Source organism: Mustela nigripes, chromosome 10, assembly GCF_022355385.1.
Source record: "Mustela nigripes isolate SB6536 chromosome 10, MUSNIG.SB6536, whole genome shotgun sequence".
In the NCBI taxonomy this organism is placed as follows: domain Eukaryota; kingdom Metazoa; phylum Chordata; class Mammalia; order Carnivora; family Mustelidae; genus Mustela; species Mustela nigripes.
In genome coordinates, this window is record NC_081566.1 from 52,912,528 (window position 1) to 52,936,798 (window position 24,271).

The 24,271-nt window shown below is 41.9% G+C and overlaps 1 protein-coding gene across 12 annotated transcripts in view; it reads right to left on the reverse strand.

Annotated features, from left to right (window-relative positions):
• Positions 1 to 24,271, reverse strand: part of ESRRG (estrogen related receptor gamma) — a 620,659-nt gene that overhangs the window by 135,548 nt on the left and 460,840 nt on the right. For all 12 annotated transcript variants that reach the window (XM_059413338.1, XM_059413334.1, XM_059413335.1 and 9 more), the window contains one exon: positions 22,526 to 22,642. In XM_059413338.1, coding sequence (XP_059269321.1) covers positions 22,526 to 22,642 — 117 coding nt within the window. The remainder of the gene's footprint in view (positions 1 to 22,525; positions 22,643 to 24,271) is intronic.

Here is a 24,271-nt window from a genome sequence, read left to right on the forward strand (position 1 = left end):
CTTCATATATCATCTTCTTCAGAAACCCATCCCTGGGAGAGAAGCCCTCCCGTGTGTGCATGGCCCCTTGCGGCCATCACCACTACCCCCCGCCCACCATCAACTGGACAGTAAACTACTCCAACTCCTATTCACTGTTCATCCTCATCCCCAAGAATCATGCTTAGAACAAAGGATGTAGATAACGTACTTCTGTCGTGGGAGTCTGTGAAAAAAATGAAGGGATGAAACTCAGATACCAAGGGAGCACTGGCACATAAACCAAGGAGCTGACACTAGACGTTTCGGAGTTCACTGTTATTCAACATAAATACAGAAACATATTTTTTTCCCAAACAGAACGTTTGGATGCCAAATAATTTTGCCCATTGGGTGTATATGGATATGAGACAGCACTGTGAGAAGCCAATCTAGGACACAGTTAGCGAGTTAAGTCAGAATGGAAGGAAGTAAAAATCTCCCTGTTGGACTTATTAGCTCCAATATCTAAGTCACTCCCTGGGGAGAATTTGGCTCTTATATAAGAATGCTCACTTTTTTTTTGCACCAGAACGGAGTCTAATCAAGTGTGTAAATGCTGCAATACACCAAATGGTGGAGGAGAATTAATGTTCCTCTTGTGGGCTCCTCAACCGTCTCACCCCCGGGGAAGTGACTTAGGCACTGAACAGAACCGAGATCATTAGGAACAGTTATGCAAAACTTATGAAGAGAAATACCCTTGCTTTACATGAAGGTTAGAATATGATGATCTCTTCTTAGGTGCCCTTGGAGTGGCGACTTAGGTGTAATACCAAGTCATACCCACGCGCATGCATGGGCTCAGAGTAAGGAGAAAAGAAAAAAGCCAGCTTACGGCTCCTATGGTTGTCTATTGTTGGCTTCGAACCTACCTAAACAATGTTATCTTATATGTCCTAGTGAGCTAATCCCTCTGTCATTAAAAAAAAATAATAAAAAATTAAAAAATATATATATATTTTTAGAGGCCACACATAACCCACACACACAAAAACTCTGACACCACCATCGGAAGCAGAATTCCGGTGAGGGGCAGAAGTCACCAGAAATGTGGGGGAAGTAACTGGACTTTTAAGCACATACTGCTTTTCTCCAGGAAGTCAGAATTAGATGACAAACAAATAAGAGGAACGTTATGGAAAACTATTTGCTAAACAGCAGCCACTCTGGTGAATTTTGGTTTGTACATCATCAGGTTCCTCTGTGATCAGAGAGCCTCTGACACTGTAAGTCACAATCACAGATGATCGGCTTGATGATCTCTCCCTTCCGACACAGTAAGATCACGGAATCAGAGTAAGACTTTGGAAGTCTTGTCTACCTGCACATCAAACTTCATTTTGGCGATATATTTTTTTTTTCTGTTAGTAAAACTAACACACACACACACACACACAATTAAATCTTATAGGAAAAGTCTTCTACCGCTGCCAAATTTCGGCTGGGAACAAATTTTTATGGCCAGCTAATAAACCTGCTGAAAATAGGGGTTTGATAATGGAAACCCTTCGGAGCCCTTAACTACAGTGTGCACGGCTATAATAAAAAGAATTAATGCAGTCAATTTGTACTACTGTTCTCGGAACAAAAAACCCTATTTCAACCACAGTCTTTTCAACAGCTGATTGGCAGCCCTGTCCATTTCCCCTCTGCAGTGTTGTCAGGAGTCTTCAACATGATAATGAGCCTGTCACCATATTCAAATAGCCCTGTGACAGCAAGTTTTGTGAGTGTGACGTCCACTGCAAAGGGTCTGTCAAAAAGCACCTTTCAGAAAATGAAAAGAGAATGCTTTCTTGATGATAAACCTAATTTCTCCATAGATAAAAGAGTGAGATTTTTCATCAGATTTTGTCAGTGTTGTGTTGCATTTATCTCTTCAAACGTTCCTGTTTTCTTTTTAAAAAATATACTTAAATTTAGATTTGTCAGTGACGGGGGGAGAAAAATGATGATGAAACACATTTTTTGTTCTAGGAAACTGAGTCCATCATGTTACTACAGAGAGGAAAGGGGAAAGGGGATGCTTTTTCTATCACATTAAACGCTGGCAACAGGAGTGGGAGACTAACTTGTTACTGGCCATCTCGTAAACCTCCAGTTCTGTACACTTCATTCTCTGGGGCCAACTGCCTCCCCCAAATGCCCACGGGAAGTTGCTGGGTTGGAAGTGTGTCTCCACATGGGCACCTCCTCAGAGCTCCAGAGACTCCGTGACTGCTCACAGCGGAGAGAAAGCTCCTGCTTCAGGATCTGAGGGTTCAATTCCCTTGGTAAATCATGTTGGTTGGCTGCATACTGGGAAAAGCGTGTTTTCACGCATTGGCCCATTAAAGCATTTTGTGTGTAACTAAGATGTTTAAAATTCCTGTTGGGAAGGGGGAAAAATTAGTTTTTCTTCAGTTATAAAGAGTTATTTTTATCGAAAACCCACATTTTCTTGAGCACTGTTTAAATTTTGGCTCCTTATTAATCAATAGATAATCAATAGATAAAAGCTCAGTGTGATCAGCATAAATACAAAAACCTAATTCAGGTATTTTCTCAGAAGCAATGTATGTATATGTACATGTCTGTGTATACAAAATACATACAGATGCTGTGCATACATGTTATCAACCGACACAAATGCCTGTACTATACATGAGTATTGTGTGTATAGAACACACATGCAATATTGCTATGTACATGAATACACACACACACACACACACACACACACACACACACACAGAGTGGGAAGGATGTCAGTGTAACCCTTCGGGGATGTTAGCATCTCAGATTTTAATAAAATTCACACACACACACCAGACACACAGAAAACTGGGAAGCTCCGTGGCATTGCAGTGGAGAGGTGGTAAGAGGGCTGAGATGAAGAAGCAGAGGGACAGGAAGCCAGCAGAAAACTGTCATTCCTTCATCCCTGAGCTGCCCTGAATACCACCTTCAGCAAATAAACACATGCAGGAGGTCCCAGAAGTTCCTAAGAAAGAAACCTATGTAGGAATGTAAATCCCCTGCCTACTTTAACTCAGGCTCTGTGACAATAAAAAGAACCTTGTATGTTAGAAAGCACACATAGTCTGTCCAGCGTGCCACCATATGGCTTAATTCCTTACTATTCCTCTATTATACTATATCCAAACATCTTTAAAAGGTAGTAGGAAACATATAAGTAACTGTGTCTTGGTAGCCTGGTGTCGGTGGATGGCTCACGTCAAAGTCCCATTTTTAAAACAGTATTTTCTTTAACCCTCTGATTGTATGACTATTTCTGTGTCTCTATGGGATAACAGCGTCTGAGAAGTCCTCTCACTGGTCAAAAGCAGGGGAATCTCTGCAATTCTGCTCCTACCTGTTTCAAATAAACCCGTCTCCTTCCGGGTGAGGTCTGAATATGCCAAAAGGGCCTGTCGATTACAGAAAATGATAATTTCATGGTTTTGTAGGTACCACATGTATAAAGCTGACATGACAACAGAGTTTCCTTCATGAAAAATTAATACACTTTGGTGTGGGGGAGGGAAACCTCAATCTCTGCCACAGAGATGATTCTCAATATACCGAGGAGGACGAAAGTTACAAACACGCGCGAGGCTTTTTGAATCAAAGTATGATTCCCCCTTACTCGTCAACAACTAGCGAGGCTGAAATTATTAAAGAGTTTCTAATCTTTTAATTCCAGAGAAAGAAAAGGAAGCAAAGGTTTTCAAAGCAGGGTGGGGTGCGGAGGAGAACGAGGCCTCCCCAATATGTGTCAATGCAACCCCTGAAAGAAGATAAAAGTAACTAATTAAGGATCAGCAATAAATGTGACTGATTTTGAGTTCGTCAGCTGGAGGGAACTATTATAAAGCCAATAAATAGAGCTGTAGACAGCTGGCTTTGTGCAGCACCCCGCTCCTTTGCCTAAATGTTTAAACCATTGATTTATTTGGGATTAAAAAAAATGAAATCTCGAACTAAGCCATTCCCAACATACAAAGCAAATTCCAGAATCTTGAAGACTTTCATTGTCTCTGAAAGTCATTGTCACCACCCTAATCCCCTCATTAAAGCTAAAGAAATGCTGGGATGGCATTAAAATGAATGCAAACCATTCGCAGCAATCTCCTGCTCACACCGCCTCCAAATGAAGGCAGGCACATTGCATAATCCCGGCCGCAAGAGCTCCTGACAGGTGCATGATTTATGCTCCTAGTCAGAAGAATCGGAGGGCCTGCAGAGGAGACAGCATGAGCAAGGCGGTGGCGAGACAGATGCTCTCAGTAGGCTTGCAGGGGCTGGCAGGCTCCAGCTAGTTCAGGTGAACCTGGACACTTTAAGTGCTGAACTCCTATTGCCTGGATTCCAACACTCCGACGTGCCATTCGCAAGACGGTACGCAACGTACACAGTGAATAAACCGTCAACTCCAGGCAGGCACTCCTTGTGGGGTCTGTCCAGCCCCGTCCACCCTGGTGCTCCCCGGGGCCACGGAAGCGAAAGGAAACGCATTTTTGTCAAATGAATTGTATAATACAGATGTAAATATCGCATAGGTCGGAGATCTGCAGTCTTGACAATATGTAGTCCAGGTATGGTAAGTGGCGAGTGACAAGATCTCCGAACAACCCGATCAATATTAAAGATCGCACAGTGGGATTAGGAGAAACACACCTCAGCAGAAAACCGACATTCCTGTCAATTATATTAATTATTTTTCAGATACATGACATGCTTTCATGACATTTTATTCTGAAAAGGCATTTGAATATTTGAGAGGAAGTGAGTAAGGGATGGATAAAAGCGAGCGTCCCAAAAGGGCTGAACAGCTTTGAAATCAATCTTTAAAATAGTTTTTCGGAATTTCTCTCAATAGCCCCACACAATAACAATCTGGTAAAGATTATGGTATTGGTTTAAAGGGTAGATAAACCTAATTACAGCTATTGACGACGAATTACTGCTACTCCGATCTCTAGCACGAGATATTAGCCTGCATTTGAGCGGTCAGCAGTAAACCACCAATGGACAGAGAAATTCCCTCCATGGACCCACAGAAACCTGTACAGATCACCCTGTCCCCACTCAGCCCAGTATCTCTGAGGCACAGAGCTTTGGGCATCAGTGAAAGGGACAAGCATCCAAATGTACAAGCTTCAGGTTATCTTGGATGAATGTGACTTTACTTTCCACTCCCAGATACAGCAGGGTCAAAGGTAGAGCTGCCAATGAGAATTAAAGACACAGGCATCCCTTTAATTAGATAACAGTATTCAAAGTCGTGTAAATTCCCAAGAAGCCACTTTGCAAAGCCTGAGTTACAGTGTTGGGGGGGGGGCACGGAAGGTGGGCATTGGGCTTTTTTTCAGCTATGCACCAGTAAAAAAGAGAAATTTTTTAAAGAACAAAATGGAATACATTGTAAGTAATTCAAAATGCCTCCAGACTTTACAGTTCTCCCTGGAGAAAAAACTCAAACAATTTCAAGTCTTCACAAACTGCATCCAAATCCTTTTTCTAACTTCATTAAGCTCCAGTGCTTAAAAATCGTTCATAGCAAGTACTTTAATTAGAGACGAGCCATTGCAGGGAGAGCTCGACAGGCTCTGTGTCTACCCAGCAACCAGGCTGGCCAGGGGGGAGAGTCTCTTACTCCACAGGGCGATGCAATGCAAGCGCAAACTGGGGAGCTGACACATTCCCTCCGTCCCCAAAGGGAAACTGGGGGCCTGGTGGAGGGGAGCAGTGCTCTGCAGTGTTCAGCAGAGACTGAAACATCATTCTGGCCTCACCAGTACTCTGCCAGTTTACTATTATATATACAGAGAAAGAGGAGAAAATGTGTTAAAAGCAAGCCTATTTGAAGAGCAGCACGGGGCAGTCATCCGCCCTATGTACCCTGAATTTTCCTTGCTTGTTTTACCTGCTGTCTCTCTCCTCCCTCATTTTTCCTCTTTGCCTTCTCCATCTCTCTGGATCAAATTTTCCAACCCCCACCCTTTGGGACTAAAGCCACCGCCATGAGTCCCACGGGACAGGCACACCACCAGCAGAGGTGCACGCAGGTGCCACACGAAACTCTGAGATGCTGCATTTATTTCATGTTTGAAAGTCAATCCGGGTCTGGAAAGCGGGGTGGAGGGGAGAACCGAGAAGAACAATTCTCATGCTGAAGTAACGTGTGCTTCCTCCTTCTCCAGCTAGAATAATGACTGGGAGGCAGAACTCGAGAAGACAAGTGAAGAATTCACAGGTTCTAAGTGGCTTGCCATTTTAAACTCAAAGTTGTTTAGAGACCTAAACACACAGGAAAAAGAAACAAAACAAAACCTAAAACAGAAGAGTTTTTGTTGAAAGTTCTAGGTGGAGATAAAAGCCCTTTCTTCACCAATGACTCATACACTCTTTATCCTGAAAAGCCAGAACTGAATGAACCCAGGAGCGTGTACAAAAGGAACCGAGAGGCCATAAATTTGACTTTGGAAGAAGTTAGCAATGATCTGGATGAGAAGTGATTCCATGAATTCAAGGTCATTTGTTTCTGGTCCGTGACAGACTTTCCTGCTGTCCCCCCACAATCCACAGAGGGGTCTCTCTGATTCTGGCAGGTTCTGCTGACCCTGCCTGTCACCTTCAGATCTCCTGCACACAGGCAAGGGTCTGGGGCTGGAGTCACACAGAGCATTATTGGGGACCTCTGACCCAGGAAGTCATGAAGAGCAGCAGTGGGAAGACAACCCAGGCCTGCTGTGAACATAGCACTTGGTCATTTTGGAGGGAAAAAAATTCCGGGAAGATGACATTTGAGAACAAGCACAGCTGACCCAGTTTTGGTTTAACTAGGCATTGTCCTAAGCACTTGGAATAGGGAAGATGATGCTAATAATAAGAATAAATAATCGCTAACACTCACCAAAGACTTATATTTGTCAGATCCTGTGCTAAGTATTTTAAATACATTGTCTTATTTAATTCTCACAGTAAACTCTGCAGGACAGTCACTCTTAACACCACTATTTTGCAGATGGAGAAACTGAGGCCAGAGGCATTAAGAAACATGCTAGTAACTGACAACCGAACAGCCACTCCAGGTTGTCTATTAGCAAATCCCATACCTTCATAATGTGCTGTGTGGAATGAGGGACTAATAACACGATTCCGTATGTACTAGTTTCATGTTGCAGATATATTAAACCCAGGCCTTCATAACACACTCCACGACTTACCGGAATTGGGCAATGTGGGATGAAACTAACAATTCCTAATTCTTCCCTCCACCCCCCTGAGCTCTCTGCTTTTTTAAAATAGCCAGCCATGAAGAAAAATGAAAGTTAAAAAAAAAAAAAGACTAAGATATAGGTGCCTTAGCACTTCACGTTGGGAGACTTTTTATCAATGATCTCTCTCACTCTGATGGAAAGGAGACAGTAGGAATGGTCTTGCTACTCACCCCTGCTTCCCCGGCCCATTAGCTGTTTTCCAATGTGCAAATGACTCTGGTCTCCCAGGACTGTTTAAGAGTTCAGCTGACTACAGCACCGTCTCCTTCTGGGTTTCAGTTAAAATCAATGCATTAACGGAGGATGCTAGTTAGACTCTGTAACTGCAAGTTAAGAAAGGTGAGGCAGAAAAGGACTGCTAGCTTTATAAGCTAGAGGACTTTCAAAGAGGCCAGTTCCCGAGTGGCATTAAAATAGAAGTATAATTGCTTGTAAAGGCTGGAGGATTTTGTTCTTTTCTACCTTTACAAAACTTCTGATAGATTTTCTTTGCTGCAGCACATAACCAAAGAGCTAAAAATGTGTGAGATCACCAGGAGTTGCTCTAACATTTCCTAGGCGCACAACATTTGAATCGAATTTCTGTTCCTTCTCCTTTGTCACCATTAGCAAACCTTTATTTTCCCATCCGATCCTCTCCGGATCCTAATTAACGACTTCTGGGGAGACCCACAGACATATACGGAATTGTGGAGAAATACGTTTCTTCACAGACCACAAACTTGGACCTGTTGACTGCAGAGCATGAAATTTTTTGCTACAAATGGAAAATGAAATCATCAGACAATGACCTGGACTGCCTCTCGGGGACAGATGCGAAGCCCTCGCAATCTCTTCCTCTAACCAATAGCCCGCGATGGTCTACGTGGAACGGGTGCTATGCCGAAGCAGGAGCCGCTCCAGCATTATTCAAAGCATTCCTAAGAACAGGTGAAAGATTTTCTACATAGAAACTCCAAGAAATAATACTGTGCTCTGGCACAGAACAATATTTGCGGGAATCAGAAAATGTTCCCGTTATTACCCGGACCCCTTGTTTTAGAGCATCTACAATAAGGAATGATTCCAGAATTTTAGCAGCTCGAACCAAAACCATTCTCTGAGTTAAAGGTCTCCCTGTTCACAAAAGGAAGTGAGAACAGAGACACAGAGGCTTCCCTGTGAGAGAAATAATATTTCACCCCTTGACGGTGGTAAGATTAATTAAGAGGAGAACCAAAGGACTTCATTAGGAATATCAGTAGAGGCTACGGGCTTCAGAGCCTAAAAAATCCAGATTGAATCCTGGCTGTACCATGTACTACTTGTCTGATCTTACGCAAGTTTTTATACAAGTTCTTTCGAACAGGTCTTAGTTTTCTCATATATATACACCAATTTATCAAATATCTATGGGAAAGATAGATGAAAAATGTCCGTCCTTCCTTCTTTCCTTCCTTTTCTTCTTTCTACCCATGATACACTGATTGCTACACTGTCAGGGTATGCAATACAAATCCAATACACCACGACTTCTGAAATACAATTCTGTCATTGTCATATAATATAAGAGAAAATGCAGAAGTAATTTATATATGATGATAGCCCATAAATCGATTCTAAAAGCATTATTTGTGACAAAATTGTTTCTGCGTTCAAGTTTTAATAATGTAACTGAAAGCCCAGTAAAGTAGGTTTAAAAAGAAAGAAAAAAATATGCAGTTACACTTTACTGAGCACCTACTATGTGACCATTAAATGCTAGGTGTTACGGAGGACTGAAATATAAATAATACAGCCATGTTCTCATTATTTTCTATGAGACATGCTAAGTGACTAACAGAATACTAGAAATAAACACTAACAATATTTTCTGAGTGTTTGTTGCTTGCACCATGACAAGAGTATGACATCCATTACCTGTGTAAACCTCAAAATAACCCTCTAATCCAGTTACTATTACAACCCCCATTTTACAGATAAAGTTTAAAAAGGGTAACGTAACTAACTTAATTGAGATATCACTGCTAGTAAGTAGTAAAGTTTGCACTGAACCCAAATTCTATTTCTCTACACTGTCCACTATGGTCCTCACCAGCTATGTGGGGCTAGTTAATTTAAGTAAGATTTAACTAAAGTAAAAAAAATTCAGTTCTTTCATTGCATTAGACCCATTTCAAGGGCTCTGTCAACACACCCACAGACTCCATCTGATCTGAGAGACCAAGCTTCCTATCTTTACATCTACATTCCTCTGTGAAAAACACGATGTTAAAAATGCTAAGTTGTATGAAATAGAATATAAATGGTGGTGAAATTCAGAAAGGAGAGAAATCTATATGACTGCACGTAATCAGGCCCGTGATGGATCACGAACCCCACAAAGGCAGAAACATGTCTGTCAAGTTCACTTTTAATCCTTAGTACTTAATAAAGGAAACTATATGGAGTCATGTCTCAAGAAGCATTTCTTGAATGGATGGGATAAAAGATGGATGAATAAACGTTTGGACATGGGCTGGACAACTGTGCATCATTTGGACCCATAAATAAGTAGAAAGCAGTTTCTAGAGAAATAACCTGACCCCAGCTCTAGGTGTTAAAGAACAAGGGCCACTTCTCACCTAGCAGATGGAAATATTTACAGATTCGACCATAAAACAAGAATCCACTTTCCTTCCAAATATTTCCAAATTATGCATGAATTGGTAATGCCCTAAGGCTGGCTAAGGTTAGAGTAATTGCCATTTAATTGGCTTCAAATATACTAATGATTATGATAATGTTGATACTAAAGAGATTGAATAGACCTGGAGATAAATGGCCAAGAGAGGGGAGAAGTAAATCCATGGGAGGTGGAGGTTGGGGATAATTATGGAGGTCATCAGCTTGGGAATCACCGAATAGCAACTCACTACAATTGTGAAGAAACTCTGCTTTCAGAGGAAATTTTGAAATTAAAAAAAAAAAAAAAATTTTAAGGGCAGAGGAGGAAGAGGAAGTTGGGAGGCCCGAAACATTACATGTTAGGGAGAAGTTTACTTGGGGAGAATTTAAGGGACAGTCTAGGGAGAAGCAACTAAACAGTGTCTCGGGCGGTCTCAAAGGAAACACTTAAACATCTAAGAAATAAGAGGTAGACCAGCAAAATGGACTTAGCTGCCTGTGGGGATAACATGCTGGCTGGCGCTCTAAGACAGAACCAGAAATCAGTACAGATCTAAGTCAAAATACATGCTAAGTTAAACTAGGTAATGTAAATCATCTCATTTTTTAAAAATTTTATTTATTTATTTGAGAGAGACCAAGAGAGAAAGAGAGCAGGGGGAGAGGGTTAGGGAGAGGGAGAAGCAAACCCCCCACTGAACAGGGAGCCTGACTTGGGGCTCGATCCCAAGATGGCGGGATCATGACCTGAGCCAAAGGCAGACACTTAACTGATGCCTGAGTCACCCAGGAGCCTCTAAATGATCTCATTTTTCATATATTCTGCTCCTTAAAGTCTCCACATCCCCAGTGTAGCTAAAAAGTCTAGGAAAATAATCTAGGTATCTTAAAATTATGATTATGCAGGCTATGGAGCACCTGGGTGGCTCAGTTGGTTAAGCATCAGCTCTTGATTTCAGATCAGGTCATGATCTCAGGGTGGTGAGACGGATCCCCCCATCAGGCTCTGCGCTGAGCATAGGATCTGCCTGAGAGTCTCTCTCGCCCTCTCCCTCTCCCCACCTCCCCTCATGTGCATGCATGCGCGCGTGCTCTCTTCCTAAAAAAGAAAAGAAAATTATGATTATACAGCTTATGTAGAAAAGATTTGATAGCTGAACATGTAAGTGTTGAGAAAAATAGGAACTGATTATGATCCCAGATACACATAATCCTGGGAAAAACAGGTTAACCGAAAGGCCACTGCTAAGACACCCTTCCTCTGGGGTTGCCCTAGGTCCCATATTTTCACCACCGTCACTTATAAGGGGAGCAGCTGTTACAATTGGGATTTTAAAATAGTCAAAATCCCAATACTCCTGTCAAAGGTCTCCGTCGCACTTCCTCCCTCCCAAATCAGTTCCATGTTAATCTCCTTCGACGGCATGATTCCTATTCACGTCCACTTCAAAAAGCCAAAGCCAGGTAAAAATACATTTATGATGCATCTAATCAGCGGAAGCCCATCGCACCTGAGGATCAGTCATCGTGCCTGGGCCGTCCAGTCTACCTGGGTGAGGCGGAAAGCGAGCGACGGCTCCCTGATATTTGTTCTAGTAGCCATAAAGCGACACTGGCTCTCAAATAGCACAATCTGCCATTCACTCGGGTCTGGTTTGCCAGGAAACCCAAGGATGGACTCCCCACCAGTACCATCAGGCTCAGGGAATTTGGCTAGCACCGGGCGCCTCAGACTTCTGCCAGCTAATTGGCTTTGGGGAAGCCGCTGACCTACTCTCCACTGAGTGGCTTTTGTGAACCTGGAACCCAGCCTGCCTCTCATCATTGATCAACCTTGGCCAAGCCAGCTGGCTTGTTCCTTTGCAGACAGCTTGCCTTAGGGAAGCTGGTTGGTGGCTCTACAGCCGACTCAGGGAGGGAGAGGCAAAACTACAGAACAATCTCTCAGGAAATGACCGGCACTCACTTTCATTTGAGGGAGACTTAGGAAGGAACAAAATCATGTAGGATGCCCGACAGGATACAGACAGAGTTGCACTCTGCACGGCCTTAACGAGAAAGGGAGCCAAACAGTCGGCAATGGCGCCCGAATGAAATGGGCATTCTTCAAACATTTGTCAGAATGCCTTCACATTAAATTCAAGCACGATGCCGTGGACGTCCATGCCACGTTGAGAGATGTGCGCACTGGTGGAAAGAAACAGAAATCCGTTGTCTGGAGGCCGGTGGGAGGAAATGCCACATCAGAGTCCTGTCTGGCAAGGGCCTCCCCTCGCGCTTCCCTCACCGCACACGGCACTGTCGCTACACTTTCCCTGTGTGCGCAAACGTGGAAACAGGTTTACCCCCCCTGGGGTGAAACCCACTAGGAACTTTTTATAATCCAAAAGGAATTAGAAAAAAAAAAAAAAATTGGTGGCATCTTAGATAAATGCCGGCTTCCTATTGCAAGTTCACAAATGAAAAATGGGGACAATCAAATAAATGATTAACTTTTAATAGTATTCCAATGAAAGCAGGAGGAAGGGAGTTAAAAAGAACCTTTTCTTCCCATTTCAATCTTTCTGGCCTCTCTAACCCACATGCAGCAAGCACAGATTTACTCCGTTCAAATGATCCTTGGTGCTGCGTCCACAAGAGAGAACCTACTTCATTTCTAATGTGATTGTTATATTTCAAAAATAAATAAAAATAGTTCCCAAGAACCAGACATGCACAGGGAGTGTGTGCCACCCTAAGATCTGCATAAGGTATATACAGAATCATGGATACGTCTTTAAATCTTCAGTACTCCAAATTTCCCCATGAATCAGAGATAAGATCGTAATACTCCAGTGGTCCACGATGGCCAAACCCTCTAAACAACTGAGGCAGACTGTACTCAACGTCAGTAAATCAAACTCGCTCCTTTCTACAAAAGCAAAACTTACAAGGAATTTGGTTCTGAAGTTCAAAAAATTGGAGCCAGAAAGTAAACCGATGCCAAAATGTTCCTCTATGCTCTAACTTGGATTTATGTAAGATGTCATACTCTGTTTGACAAAAACACAGACCCCTGAAATAGGGTTCCCAGGCACTGAACAGCGTGAGTGTTGCCAATGTTTATTCCTACAGTTTATAACTGGCAAGTTATTCCAAAGCTTATGTTGGATCTTAAGAATCTCAGAATGGGAAGTGACCAGAAAAGATACCCTGGCCTTAAAGCCCACGTGGAACGTGACCCTATTCCTACATCTCTCGCAACGATGGGAAACTCACCGCCTTCAAACACAGTTCATTCTATTTCTGGACATTCAATGAAGAACTCAAATCAATGAAATGAGTCTGACTTTTGTTTTTTGTTTTTTTTTAATGGTTGACTTAAACATTCTTTTAAGAGCTCAGTATCTCCTGAATAGCCATAGCCCCTGAGAATCCCAAGCTAACTGTACACTTGAATATCACTATGGTTCGCAAAGACGAACTATTTTAAACAAATACAGAGCACAGGCAATAGAGCTAGAACGCCTGCCATAAAATCCAGTCTCTTATCGTGCATTGTGAGAACTCTGGCAAGTAACATTATCACTCCAAGCTCTCATTCCTCTGTGAAATGGGGAAATACCCACCTTCGGGGGTCATTGCAAGAAAGAACAAAAAAAAAAAAGAAAAAAAAATCTAACGAAAGCACATAGCACATAGCTTAATGCATTTTAGTCTCCTAGGAATATAGGTTATTACCCCCTCCCTCGCAAAACTTTCCCTGTTCATTTTGAGACAGACGGTTCAAGTTTCCTACCAACAAAGCATGTCCAAAAAAAAAAAAAAAATCACAATCTGGTAATGCAGTATCTGTACATGAAATAACTTTTTATGGGACTTAACTATATTCCCAAATGGCTTCATGTCAGGACAAAGCTCAGAAAGAAGGTGCTCTTTGCTATTGCTTATATTATAACTTGGGAGTTTTGTTCAATACTCCGCATTAATGAGGGAGCTTCTTAGGATAATATTACAACAGAGAGTGCAAGAAATACCAGTGAGGTCAATGCAGTTCTATTAACTGTCATCTAACACAGAAATATTTTCCTTGAATACCATTAAAGCTTTCTCCTTTTCTTTGTTCTGCTTTTTGAAGGCAGTAGGAACCCAAATTTCCCTACCAATAATTTCTGTTTTCGACTTGGCAGCATAATGATATTAGACTTGAGGAAAAAAAAAAAAAAATCACCTTGGCAATGTCTTCTTCAGAGGGTTTTTACAAAAGATACTTTGTTAGGATAAATTGCGCCAAGCAGGTTCTTTAAGTAAGCAAAAACAAATCAGCTTGTTACCAAATGACCTGAGTAGCTTTCTATTTTTTAAAGAGAACCTACCTGGAAAATGTTATACCCTTTAAATGGTCATTTTGTTAAAATGGAAGCTATGAAACAGAAGGGTAATTAGACAAGTAAGTTGCTCTTTGCTCTCCTGCTGATAGGGTAAACCCAGAAGACTCTCAGAGTTCCCACTGCCATATATAAATCAAGACACAAGCTGTGGTTGTAGGAAAACAGTTCTGGGATAATTTTTCATTAGATCCTGGGGGCTCAAGACAACTGACTGAAGAGAAGTAATGGCAGCTCAATGAATAAATGTATGATCCGTGTTCTGTCTCATACACCTGCACGGATGTGCACGCACACACGCACATGCACACACACACGGACACATACGTCTTCTCAAAGCTAAAAAGCCTGGACTGTGATGAGATCGCTCAGAAGAATTAGGGCCCTGGACAAAGAATTTTCTAAGGTGGGAGAAAAGAGGCCAGTGCCACCTGTCTACTGCTACCATTTCCTCCACCCAAAGATTTCCTAAACGTTAGGCCAGCCCTGTTAGTTCATGAGTCAGAGTAAAATATGAGGCTTTTCTGCTCGAAAGCGACTGGCAATGACTTGGCAAGCCCAGACTGAAGCAGAGCATAGATGAGGGAACCTTCTTAAGATACTGGAGATCCATCCACCCAGGAACGGAATAAAAAAGAATTCTAGGGATACCTGGGTGGCTCAGTCAGTTAAGCATCTGCCTTTGGCTTAGGTCATGATCTCAGTGTCCTGGGATCGAGTCCCATATCCAGAGCAGGGACCCTGCTTCTCCCTCTGCCTGCTGCCCTCCCCCCACCCCACTTCTTGTGCATTCTCTCTCTCTCTTTCTCTCTCTGGCAAATAAATAAATAATATATATATTTTTTAAAAAGATAATTCTAGATCCTCAGACTTTTTTGAGGTTAACTTCTTTCCCTGGGGACCTGTCCAGAGACCGACACTAACTCAGTCCGACAAAACAAATGGACCTAAACGCACTGTTCCACGCTGGGCCTCACACTGTGCCCTTCGGACCTCCAAAATTTCTGGCACGTAACGCCTCCTCCAGCTCACATTCGGCCCGATACCGTGGCTGCTCAGCGAATCTGTAAGCACCTTTTCCTGACCCATCTCCCCCACTGTCTGTATCTTCGGTGACCTCATCTGACCCCAAGTGAGAAAAGCTTGGTTTCCTGAGATCAGAATCCTATGGAAAAGGCCCCTCTTGATGAAGGTCACTTATAACTTAGGCCCAACCCCCTTTTTAAACCCACAAGCTCTGCTGCTTCCTGCGAGCACCAGGACACTTTCCCATTTCTTCTCCCCCGACATGAATGTCTCAGGCACTATCAGCCTACGGTGCTGAGACTGGGGCCAATCCACCTGAGGCCGGCGAACGGGAAGCCCCTCGTTCGGCCACGACTGCCGCAAAGCTCGATAGAGACCCAGAGCCTGAAAGGTGACCTACCTGACTTCTAATCCCATTCCCACTCTGGCCGCAGTGGGTCACCCTGTAAGTCACTAAAACCCTCTGAGCCTTGGATTCCTCATCTGATTAAGGAGACTCTCACACCGGGGGTCCCCTGCTTTTATCTACCGAGTGAGGCTTTCAAGGTGTTAACGGAACCTTAATATGCTGAGCCCTTTCCACACCGCATGGTGACTTATCCCAAATGCAGATCCCCATCCTTGGCTTTGCCTTTATCCTAAAGAGGAAGACCCACAATCCTAACGCAGCGTTTAAACTGCCTACCCGGAATCTTCTTGACTGCTCCACTGTTCCTACAACTCTCACTGCTATAAACTGTGGCAAAAATACCCTATTTTCTCCTTTTCCAGAAAGACAAAAAGCAACCAAAGAATTAACCGGTTAAGACAAAATTTATAAAAGAGCACAACGTATAGCTAAATCAAGTCTACAAATCACAGTTCCTATGGTTTGACTTGCCTCACGGACATCGTCAACAGCATCATCATAATTACAAGTATCTTCATGTCTATGCTGGTATAAAGTTTCTACAGACCTTCTAACATTTTCTAAATAAAACTTCCATCAGAATAGAAGGGATGAGAAAGAACATGGTCTAAATGTTGCCCTGCCCGTGGGGAAATGAAGACAGAAATCAATGGATTTCCTCCAAATCACAACCTAGGGAACAGGAAAAGTCGAAATCAAAAGCTAGAGCATGGTATCTTGCCAGACACGGGAGAAGCTCAGTTAAGACGTACGGAGGGGTACTAAAACTCATGTGATACTCTAGTTTTATCCCATGATGCTCTGCTATCAAAATGTCCTTGGTAAAATTTAATGTGCCTATGAGACTAGTCAAGTTCTTACACTTCTCCATGCGCATTTTAAAATGTGTGTAGTTTGCCTGTTTTGTCTGAATGACAAAGAAACGAGGCTTCCTTTCTACTGCTCAACCAGTAATCAAAGGCATTCCTCACCTATGCTGTTGTTGTTAAAAACTGCTGCTTGAAGTCCCCTTTTTCTTTTTTATACTGTTGTCTTTCTTTATTTGACCTAAGGGTAGATATTAAAAACTCAGTGGGTTAGGCCTCTGACTCCTGATCTCAGCTCAGGTCTCGATCTGATGGTCATGAGTTCAAGCCCCGCAGTGGGATCCATGCCAGGCATGGAAACTCCTTAAAAACAAACAAACAGAACCCAAAAAACTAAATTTCCTCAGGAAATTGTGGAACAAATTTTCATCTATTGATGTGTTTCTGTAAAAAATTTGGAAAGGACCCCCAAGGTCCTTGATATTGCCAAAAAATAATAAAATGTATATGAATTTATATTACAACAGCAGGTGAATATCATATACCCAGATTCTAGCTCCGAACGTCACCCGCTAACCATGTGCCAGACCCTGTGCCTCTATTACCTCTCTTGGTTTTTCAAAAACCTCACAAGGTTAAGTTCTATCTTCAGTCCGATGTTCACAAATAAACAGGCTCAAGTAAATAGGGTCTTAAAGGTTATGAAAATTGTGCAGGTCCAGGAAGTGGGAGAGTCAGGGCTAGACTCTCGGACCCCCTGACCCCACAGCTTGATCCTTACTGTCTCTAGCAACAACAAGTAACGTTCTTTCAGTCCTCATTCTACACCACATGCGTGCTGGACACGCCCGGTGCAGTTTTTTACTAATCATTCACATTTCATTTGCAAATGCTACTGTTGCTACCATCACTTTACAGAAGATGAAAGGGAAGATCAGAAAGGTTTAAGTAACCTTTAAAAAAAAAAAAAAGGCATAGTGGGGCACCTGGGTGACTCAGTCAGTTAAGCACCTGCCTTTGGCTCAGATCATGATCCCAGGATCCTGGCAGTGAGCAGCCCTGCATCGGGCTCTAGGGTCTGCGGGGAGCCTGCTTCTCCTTCTCCCTCTGCCTACCACTCTCCCTGCTTGTGCTCTCTCTCTCTCTCTTAAAAAGCAGGCAAAGTGAAAAGCATCTCTTTGACATGAAATAGCTGTACTGGCCCTCCCTGCTTCCTTGATTCTGCTATACTTTGGTAGACAGGCTGGCCTGGCTGGGTAAGGGAACGCTGTGCATACCTGTGGGTACCTTGCTCTCGTCTACAAGAGTCAAAGAAAAATTCTTGAGTTGCCAAGGTGAAACCCATCATACCAGTAAACAGCAAAAAGCCCTTCAATCCTTCGATCAGTGAATTCTATACCTAAATAAAATAATTATTGCTTTCATAAAATGTCTCTCTTTGCCACTGACAGAGTGTAAACCGAACCAGTATGTCCGGGAATAGCCTTTAAATAACCAAGGAGAGAGATCAAAATAAAAATAAATCTTGACCAGATTTATAGGTGGCACCTTGATTAGTTCTTGTTTTTTTTTTCTTCAAATAAGCAATACCTGAAAAAAATGAAAAGGGAATGTTGAGACCAGATACCTTGTAATAGATGGGGTTTCGCTGACATACAGGATGGCACAATGCCGAAAATCTAATGCTTGCCCATCGTTCGTGAGGCTTACCAGCAAAGTAGAGCCCAGAAAAAGAAAAGGGGATTTTTTTTCAGGATGTGGCATGGTGCAACCACTTGAATTTGAATGAACTATCATTTTTTTTTTAACTATGCTTCTTGAAGTTTTTGTTTGTTTGTTTGTTTTTGTTTTTAAATGTTGCAGCACTCTGTCATTTTTCTCCACACAACCAATCATTCATTGCTAATGGTAACGATTTTTTGACTCAAAAATTCTAGAGACCTGGGGTGCCTGGGTGGCTCAGTGGGTTAAAGCCTCTGCCTTCAGCTCAGGTCATGATCCCAGGGTCCTGGGATCGAGCCCTGCATCAGGCTCTCTGCTCAGTGGGGAGCCTGCTTCCTCCTCTCTCTCTCTCTTTGCCTGCCTCTCTGCCTACTTGTGATCTCTGTCTGTCAAATAAATAAATAAATAAAATCTTTTAAAAAAAAAAACCTCTCCACAAACATGTAAAAAAAAAAAAAATTCTAGAGACACCGGGGTGGCTCAGTCAGTTAAGCATCTGCCTTCTGCCCAGGTCATGATCCGAGGGTCCTAGGACCGAGCCCCACATCGGGCTCCAGAAGGCTGCTTCTCCCTCTGCCTGCAGCTCTCCCTCCTTGCGCTCTTTCTCTCTGACAAATAAATAAATAAAGTCTTTTGAAAAAAACATTCTAATGTTAAAATCCGATGTAGTTCATTCAGACATAATTCCGGCACTGGCTAACGAGAAGGCATAGCCTGTAAGAATTTAACGATGCACAACGTGATGCAACCGGACTCATCTGCCCACTAAGCCATCACTTCCCTTTGGCACCCTACATCATTAGTAGAAACATCAGTCAATAAAACTAGGGATTATCGTTTTTAAAAGAGTAAAGTCTCCTTTTTCTATAAACCACCTTTTTCATGAAAACTTCTTTATTTCCCTCAGGCAGCCCTTGATCGAAGATGTATTTGGCTAGTTGAATAAAAATACCTGTTAAAGGAAAGAAGGTTCCCATCAAAGCTGTTGAAATCTGATTTCATTTCAGATTCTATAACTAATGTTGTTTTTTGTTTAAATAGATTTTGTCTGTCAATTTCCAGGCCTGCTGTGCCATCAGCCTGTAAGGACCGCTGTGGTCAACACGGGGGTTGTAGCAGCAAATTTTATTATGGACTGGTAATTGAATTGAACAGGTTTACATTTGAATAGATTTACTACATCATGATCCCTGACATACTGCACGGGACCGAAATCCCTCTCCATCCATAAAGATACATTTAAGACAGTATCACTCTCTCCAGGCTGAGGAGGCCAGTCTTGAGCCAAGGAGATGGCCAAACATAATTGTGTATTTATATGCAGGGTGCAGTGCAATATTTCACGACATTTTTAAGTACAAAAGAAAAGGAATATTCCGTATTTACTCATAGCCATCCTTTTGCAGGGAGGGGCTTAGAGAACTGGCATTTTCCCATCAAAGTGGGCATAAGAAGTAAAGGAAAATAAATTATTGTTGGAGTATATCAGCAACAGCAGCAATTCCCTTGAAAACAGACCCTCTAAAGGCTTGATAACAGCAACTGAAGAGGTGTGAATTACAGATAAGCACCGGCCCATTTCTTTCACCAATATTGTTTAATTAAACACAGTTCACCCCTCCTGAGTCACTCTATCCGCCTTCCAGAGTGCTCCTGCTTAAAAACCACACTGAGGGAAATTATTTAAGGGACACTTTATTTCTGTTTTCACTTCATCCATAAACCTAGGAGTGCAAAGAGGTGAAAAAATCGTAGTAGTAAAATTAAACTAGTCAAAGAAATTCTATCAACCTGTAAATGGAAACACATCTCCACGTACTTTAGTTTTTGAAAATAAAATCCACATCTAGGACACATCCAGCCAAAGTGCTAACTGATCTATTACTTTTATAACACTTTAAAAAATGGATTTGTTCTTTGAACATTATTCCTCGACTCCCAACTTCTAATTAACCATTTCTGAATGAGCTTTAAGTTCCGTGTGAGTCTGTCTCTACACCTCAACTAAGTGGCAATATAATGACCGGAAATGGACCATCAGTTACTTCTCACGTTACTGTGAAGGAGGTTTTGTTTGTTATCTGCGCTAGGATTTAAGGCAATTACCAGGATAAAGTTTCAAACTTTCAAACTCAAAAGGAGTAAGCTGTCACCATCATTCTAACTCAAAGGAAAATTCCTTGTCTTGTGGGTTGGGTCATTATGGTTGGGTTTTTATACATATTTCTTCCTTTATCAAAACTCTCCCACTGGCTTTTCCATGTCCGTTTTCTCGAGCAAGAACAACCATATTTGACTTTCTCACTGCCCCACCGCTAGAGCCTAGACTCGTGCCTGGCACACAGGAGTAATGTAATAAATATTTAGCAAGTGGATTATAAATGTAAAATATATCAACCATGAAAAATCCTAATGGTGCCAAAGGCTGTACAGAGGAAAGAGTATTGTATTCATACGCGCCCTCCTCGCTGCACTCATAGTGTCACACTGTCCCCAATCCTTGTTCATCACACTTCCACCTCTCCACGTCCAGTCCAGCACGAAGCACACATTTCCCTCGTACCATTCTTTTTCCTTTTTCTCTCTACAGATATTTTAATATGAATGATTAAAATAGACAAGGTTATACATTTTTAATACAAATACAAATTCTTATATAAAAATAAACTCATATAGACACTGAATCATACAACTAGTGAACTTGGACTTTACTTTTTTATTATTATTTTTTTACTTGACAATATATCTTGTGTGATGTTTTTATAAGGCTTTAATGATAAAGTCATACACTCTTTGTTTATAGCCTTCCCCCACCCCCGCAACCCCACTCCAGGGAAAGAGGAGAGGCAAAGATAAGAAGAGTTTGAGAGGGTCTTCTTTGTTCCTTGTCAAATGATGGGTTAGTTCTGAGCGGTCTAATAAAGGGTGGAGAAATGGGGTATGAATTCTACATCCCCCCCAAAATAAGTGATCCATTCACCTTTCTTGCATTAAGAACAAACCAGGAAAAATTATGAGATCTAGGAATGCCAATTCCTGGTTTGCTGAAGCTTTGGTTTGTTCTTAGGGAATAAACACTTGGATCTATTTGCATTTAGAAGTTAAAAAACAAGGGATCTCCAGTAAGACCAAATATATAAACTAATAGGGCCAACCCCATGATATGTCATGACTCAACAGAAGCAATACATTTAAATGTAGTTTGTAATTTGCCTAATTTTCTTTCAAACTTTTGTCACTTCATAAAATTATCATATTTATATTAAACTCTGGCAAATTTTCTGAAGAGAAAGAGATAGTAAAATCTAAAACCATAAAAAAAGAAACACACATCTACAAAAACAAACATACAGACAGGGATGCATTTAAAAACAAAAACAAAAAACCTACCCAGGCTTTCCAAAGAAAAGAATAACTTCTTCCTAGCTTCAAGCTAAAATGTTAGTTTCCTTGGACATGCTGACATATACAAATATTTCAGGACCTTGGATATGGATGGAAGAATTCAGTGAATTCTAAAATCTGACCCTCTGCTTGGTTCTTGGCTCTACCACTTGTGAGCTGTGTGAGCTCAAGCCATAACTGAATCCATGGTCACTGTTATTATTCTGAGTTTGTTGATGTTTCCCCTGAGTGAAAGCAACAATTTTAGTATCATTATTACAAGCTTTTTAGAAAAGAACCTAAGTTCAAAGGATAAGATTGGAAAAAAATAAAGAGTGTATTAAACCTAATATTCCTTTTTTTAAGAAAGTGGTGACAATAAGAAATGATGGGTCTGTTAATTAGCTCCACTGTGGCAATGATCTTACAATACATATGTATATCAAAACTTCAAGTCATACACCTTAAATATACACAATTCTTATTTGTCAATTACATCTTAGCAATGGTGGAGGAGAAAATCTCCCTGCAAACTTAGAAATGAGAAGAAACACGAAAAGACAAGGACTAGCCTCTTGGTGTCCTTCGTCCTTTGCCTTCTGCAACTCGTAAAGATGAAAAGAGTCAGAATTACCAAGCATACCCGGTGCGTTTAGCTGCACATCAGATGTTTTCTACCTTGTCCCTTCCTGTTGATATCATGCAGTTAGCCAGGACATATCGGAAAACTCAGGCATAAAGATGTATTCTGCCATCGGATTCGGAGTGCTTACTGTGACCTGATCTTTTTCCGGTTTTCCCTAGTGTCTCCATCATTCCCTGCACGCGCCCCTCCCCCATCCCCAACCGAAAGCACAGGCCCCCGGCCACACGCCTTACCTTCCTTCAGCATGCCCACTTTCAAACACTTCATGAAGCGGCAAGCCTGGCAGGACTTACGTCTGCGCTTGGTGATTTCACATTCATTCGTGGCAGGGCAGCTGTATTCTATATTACCTAAAACACAGGGTTGGAAGAAAAGCAGTTAGATTCGCAAGATCCAGGAAACGTGAGCATCCCAAAGGCAATGCCTACTCTGCTCCGTCCGCCTCCCTTCTCAAAAGGACAAGTCACATGAGACTCGTTAGGATGTCACAAACATCACGAAGCTGGACATTCTGTGGCAACCGCCTAAGACACACCGAATAGGGGCACCTGGGTGGCTCAGTCAGTGAAGGGTCTGACTCTTGACTTTGGTTCGAATCATGATCTGAGACTTGAGATCGAGCCCCATGCTTCAGACTCCCTCTCCCTCTCCCTCTGCCCCTCCCCCCGCCTCTCTCTCTCTCCCCCCCCCAGGGGGGGAAAAAAAAAAGCACGAATCTTTAGAAGATACATGGTAAAAGATCTCAAAAGATCAAGTTTAAAGTTAGCCTTTAGGGCGCCTGGGTGGCTCAGTTGGTTAAGGGACTGCCTTCGGCCCAAGTCAGGATCCTTGAGTCCCGGGATCGAGTCCCGCATCGGGCTCCCAGCTCCATGGGGAGTCGGCTTCTCCCTCTGACCTTCTCCCCTCTCATGCTCTCTCTCACTCTCTCTCTCTCTCAAGTAAATAAAGTCTTTAAAAATAAATAAATAAATGTTTATAAAAAATAAAAAATTTAAAAAAATTTTTTAAAAAGCAGCTCAAACATTCAAGATAACTAATCTAATCTCTAAACTAGAGGAGGGATGTTTTTTCTTAATACTGTAATAAAAAAAGCTGCCGTCATATTTAAAATAAATAAATAAATAAATAAAGTTAGCCTTTAAAACATTATGCTTAGTCTACCCATGCAAAATAACAATCTTCCAGAATTTTAGAATCCCAAAGAAATTTCAAAGCAAATTATTTCCATAAAAGCATGAACATCAAAATCATACTCTTGTATCATCAGTCTTGGATTTCTATTGGTTACTAATATCCCAATGTATCAGGCTTATTGTCCTTGTGACACTAAGCAGCATAAACCCCGCTGTGAAAAATGATCAGCAGGCTAATCTGGGCCCCGACAGTAAGCTCCTAGAGGGCAGGGACGTTAATGACATGGTTCTCCTGGCCACGCTTACCCAGGCCTTACAACATAGTTCTCTGCTGAGTAAACGTTTATTGAGGACCAGGAGGACAACGACGACGCTGTTTGTTACATTTGCATAAGGAATTCCAAACACCCAAGCTCCAAGGAAGTATTATAAACAAAAATAATACTACAAATAATGCTACTAAACGGTATTTTTAATGTCAGAGTTGACGTTACTTACGGTCCTACGTACACATCTGAAGCGATACATATGTAGCCAGAAGAAGATCCAAACTTTAACTTGAAATTCTTTCTCAATTAATGCCAATGACAGTGTGTGGGATGTGCTCTAGGACTGCGTACAGCTTTGTAAAGAAGCTGCCTTTAAAATAAAGCCTCTCTCCCCTATCAGCTCTGTCACACAGTGCTTGAAGGTCTTTCCTTACTTCCTAACCCTTTCCCCTTGTGATTAAGTGCATTAGTATCTTAATGAAAATGCATTCTGTTTATTGCCCTCTTGGGAAGGGGGAGGTCATCACACCAAATGCATAAATTGTCATCAGAGACGGTCCGAGCATAATTGCAATTT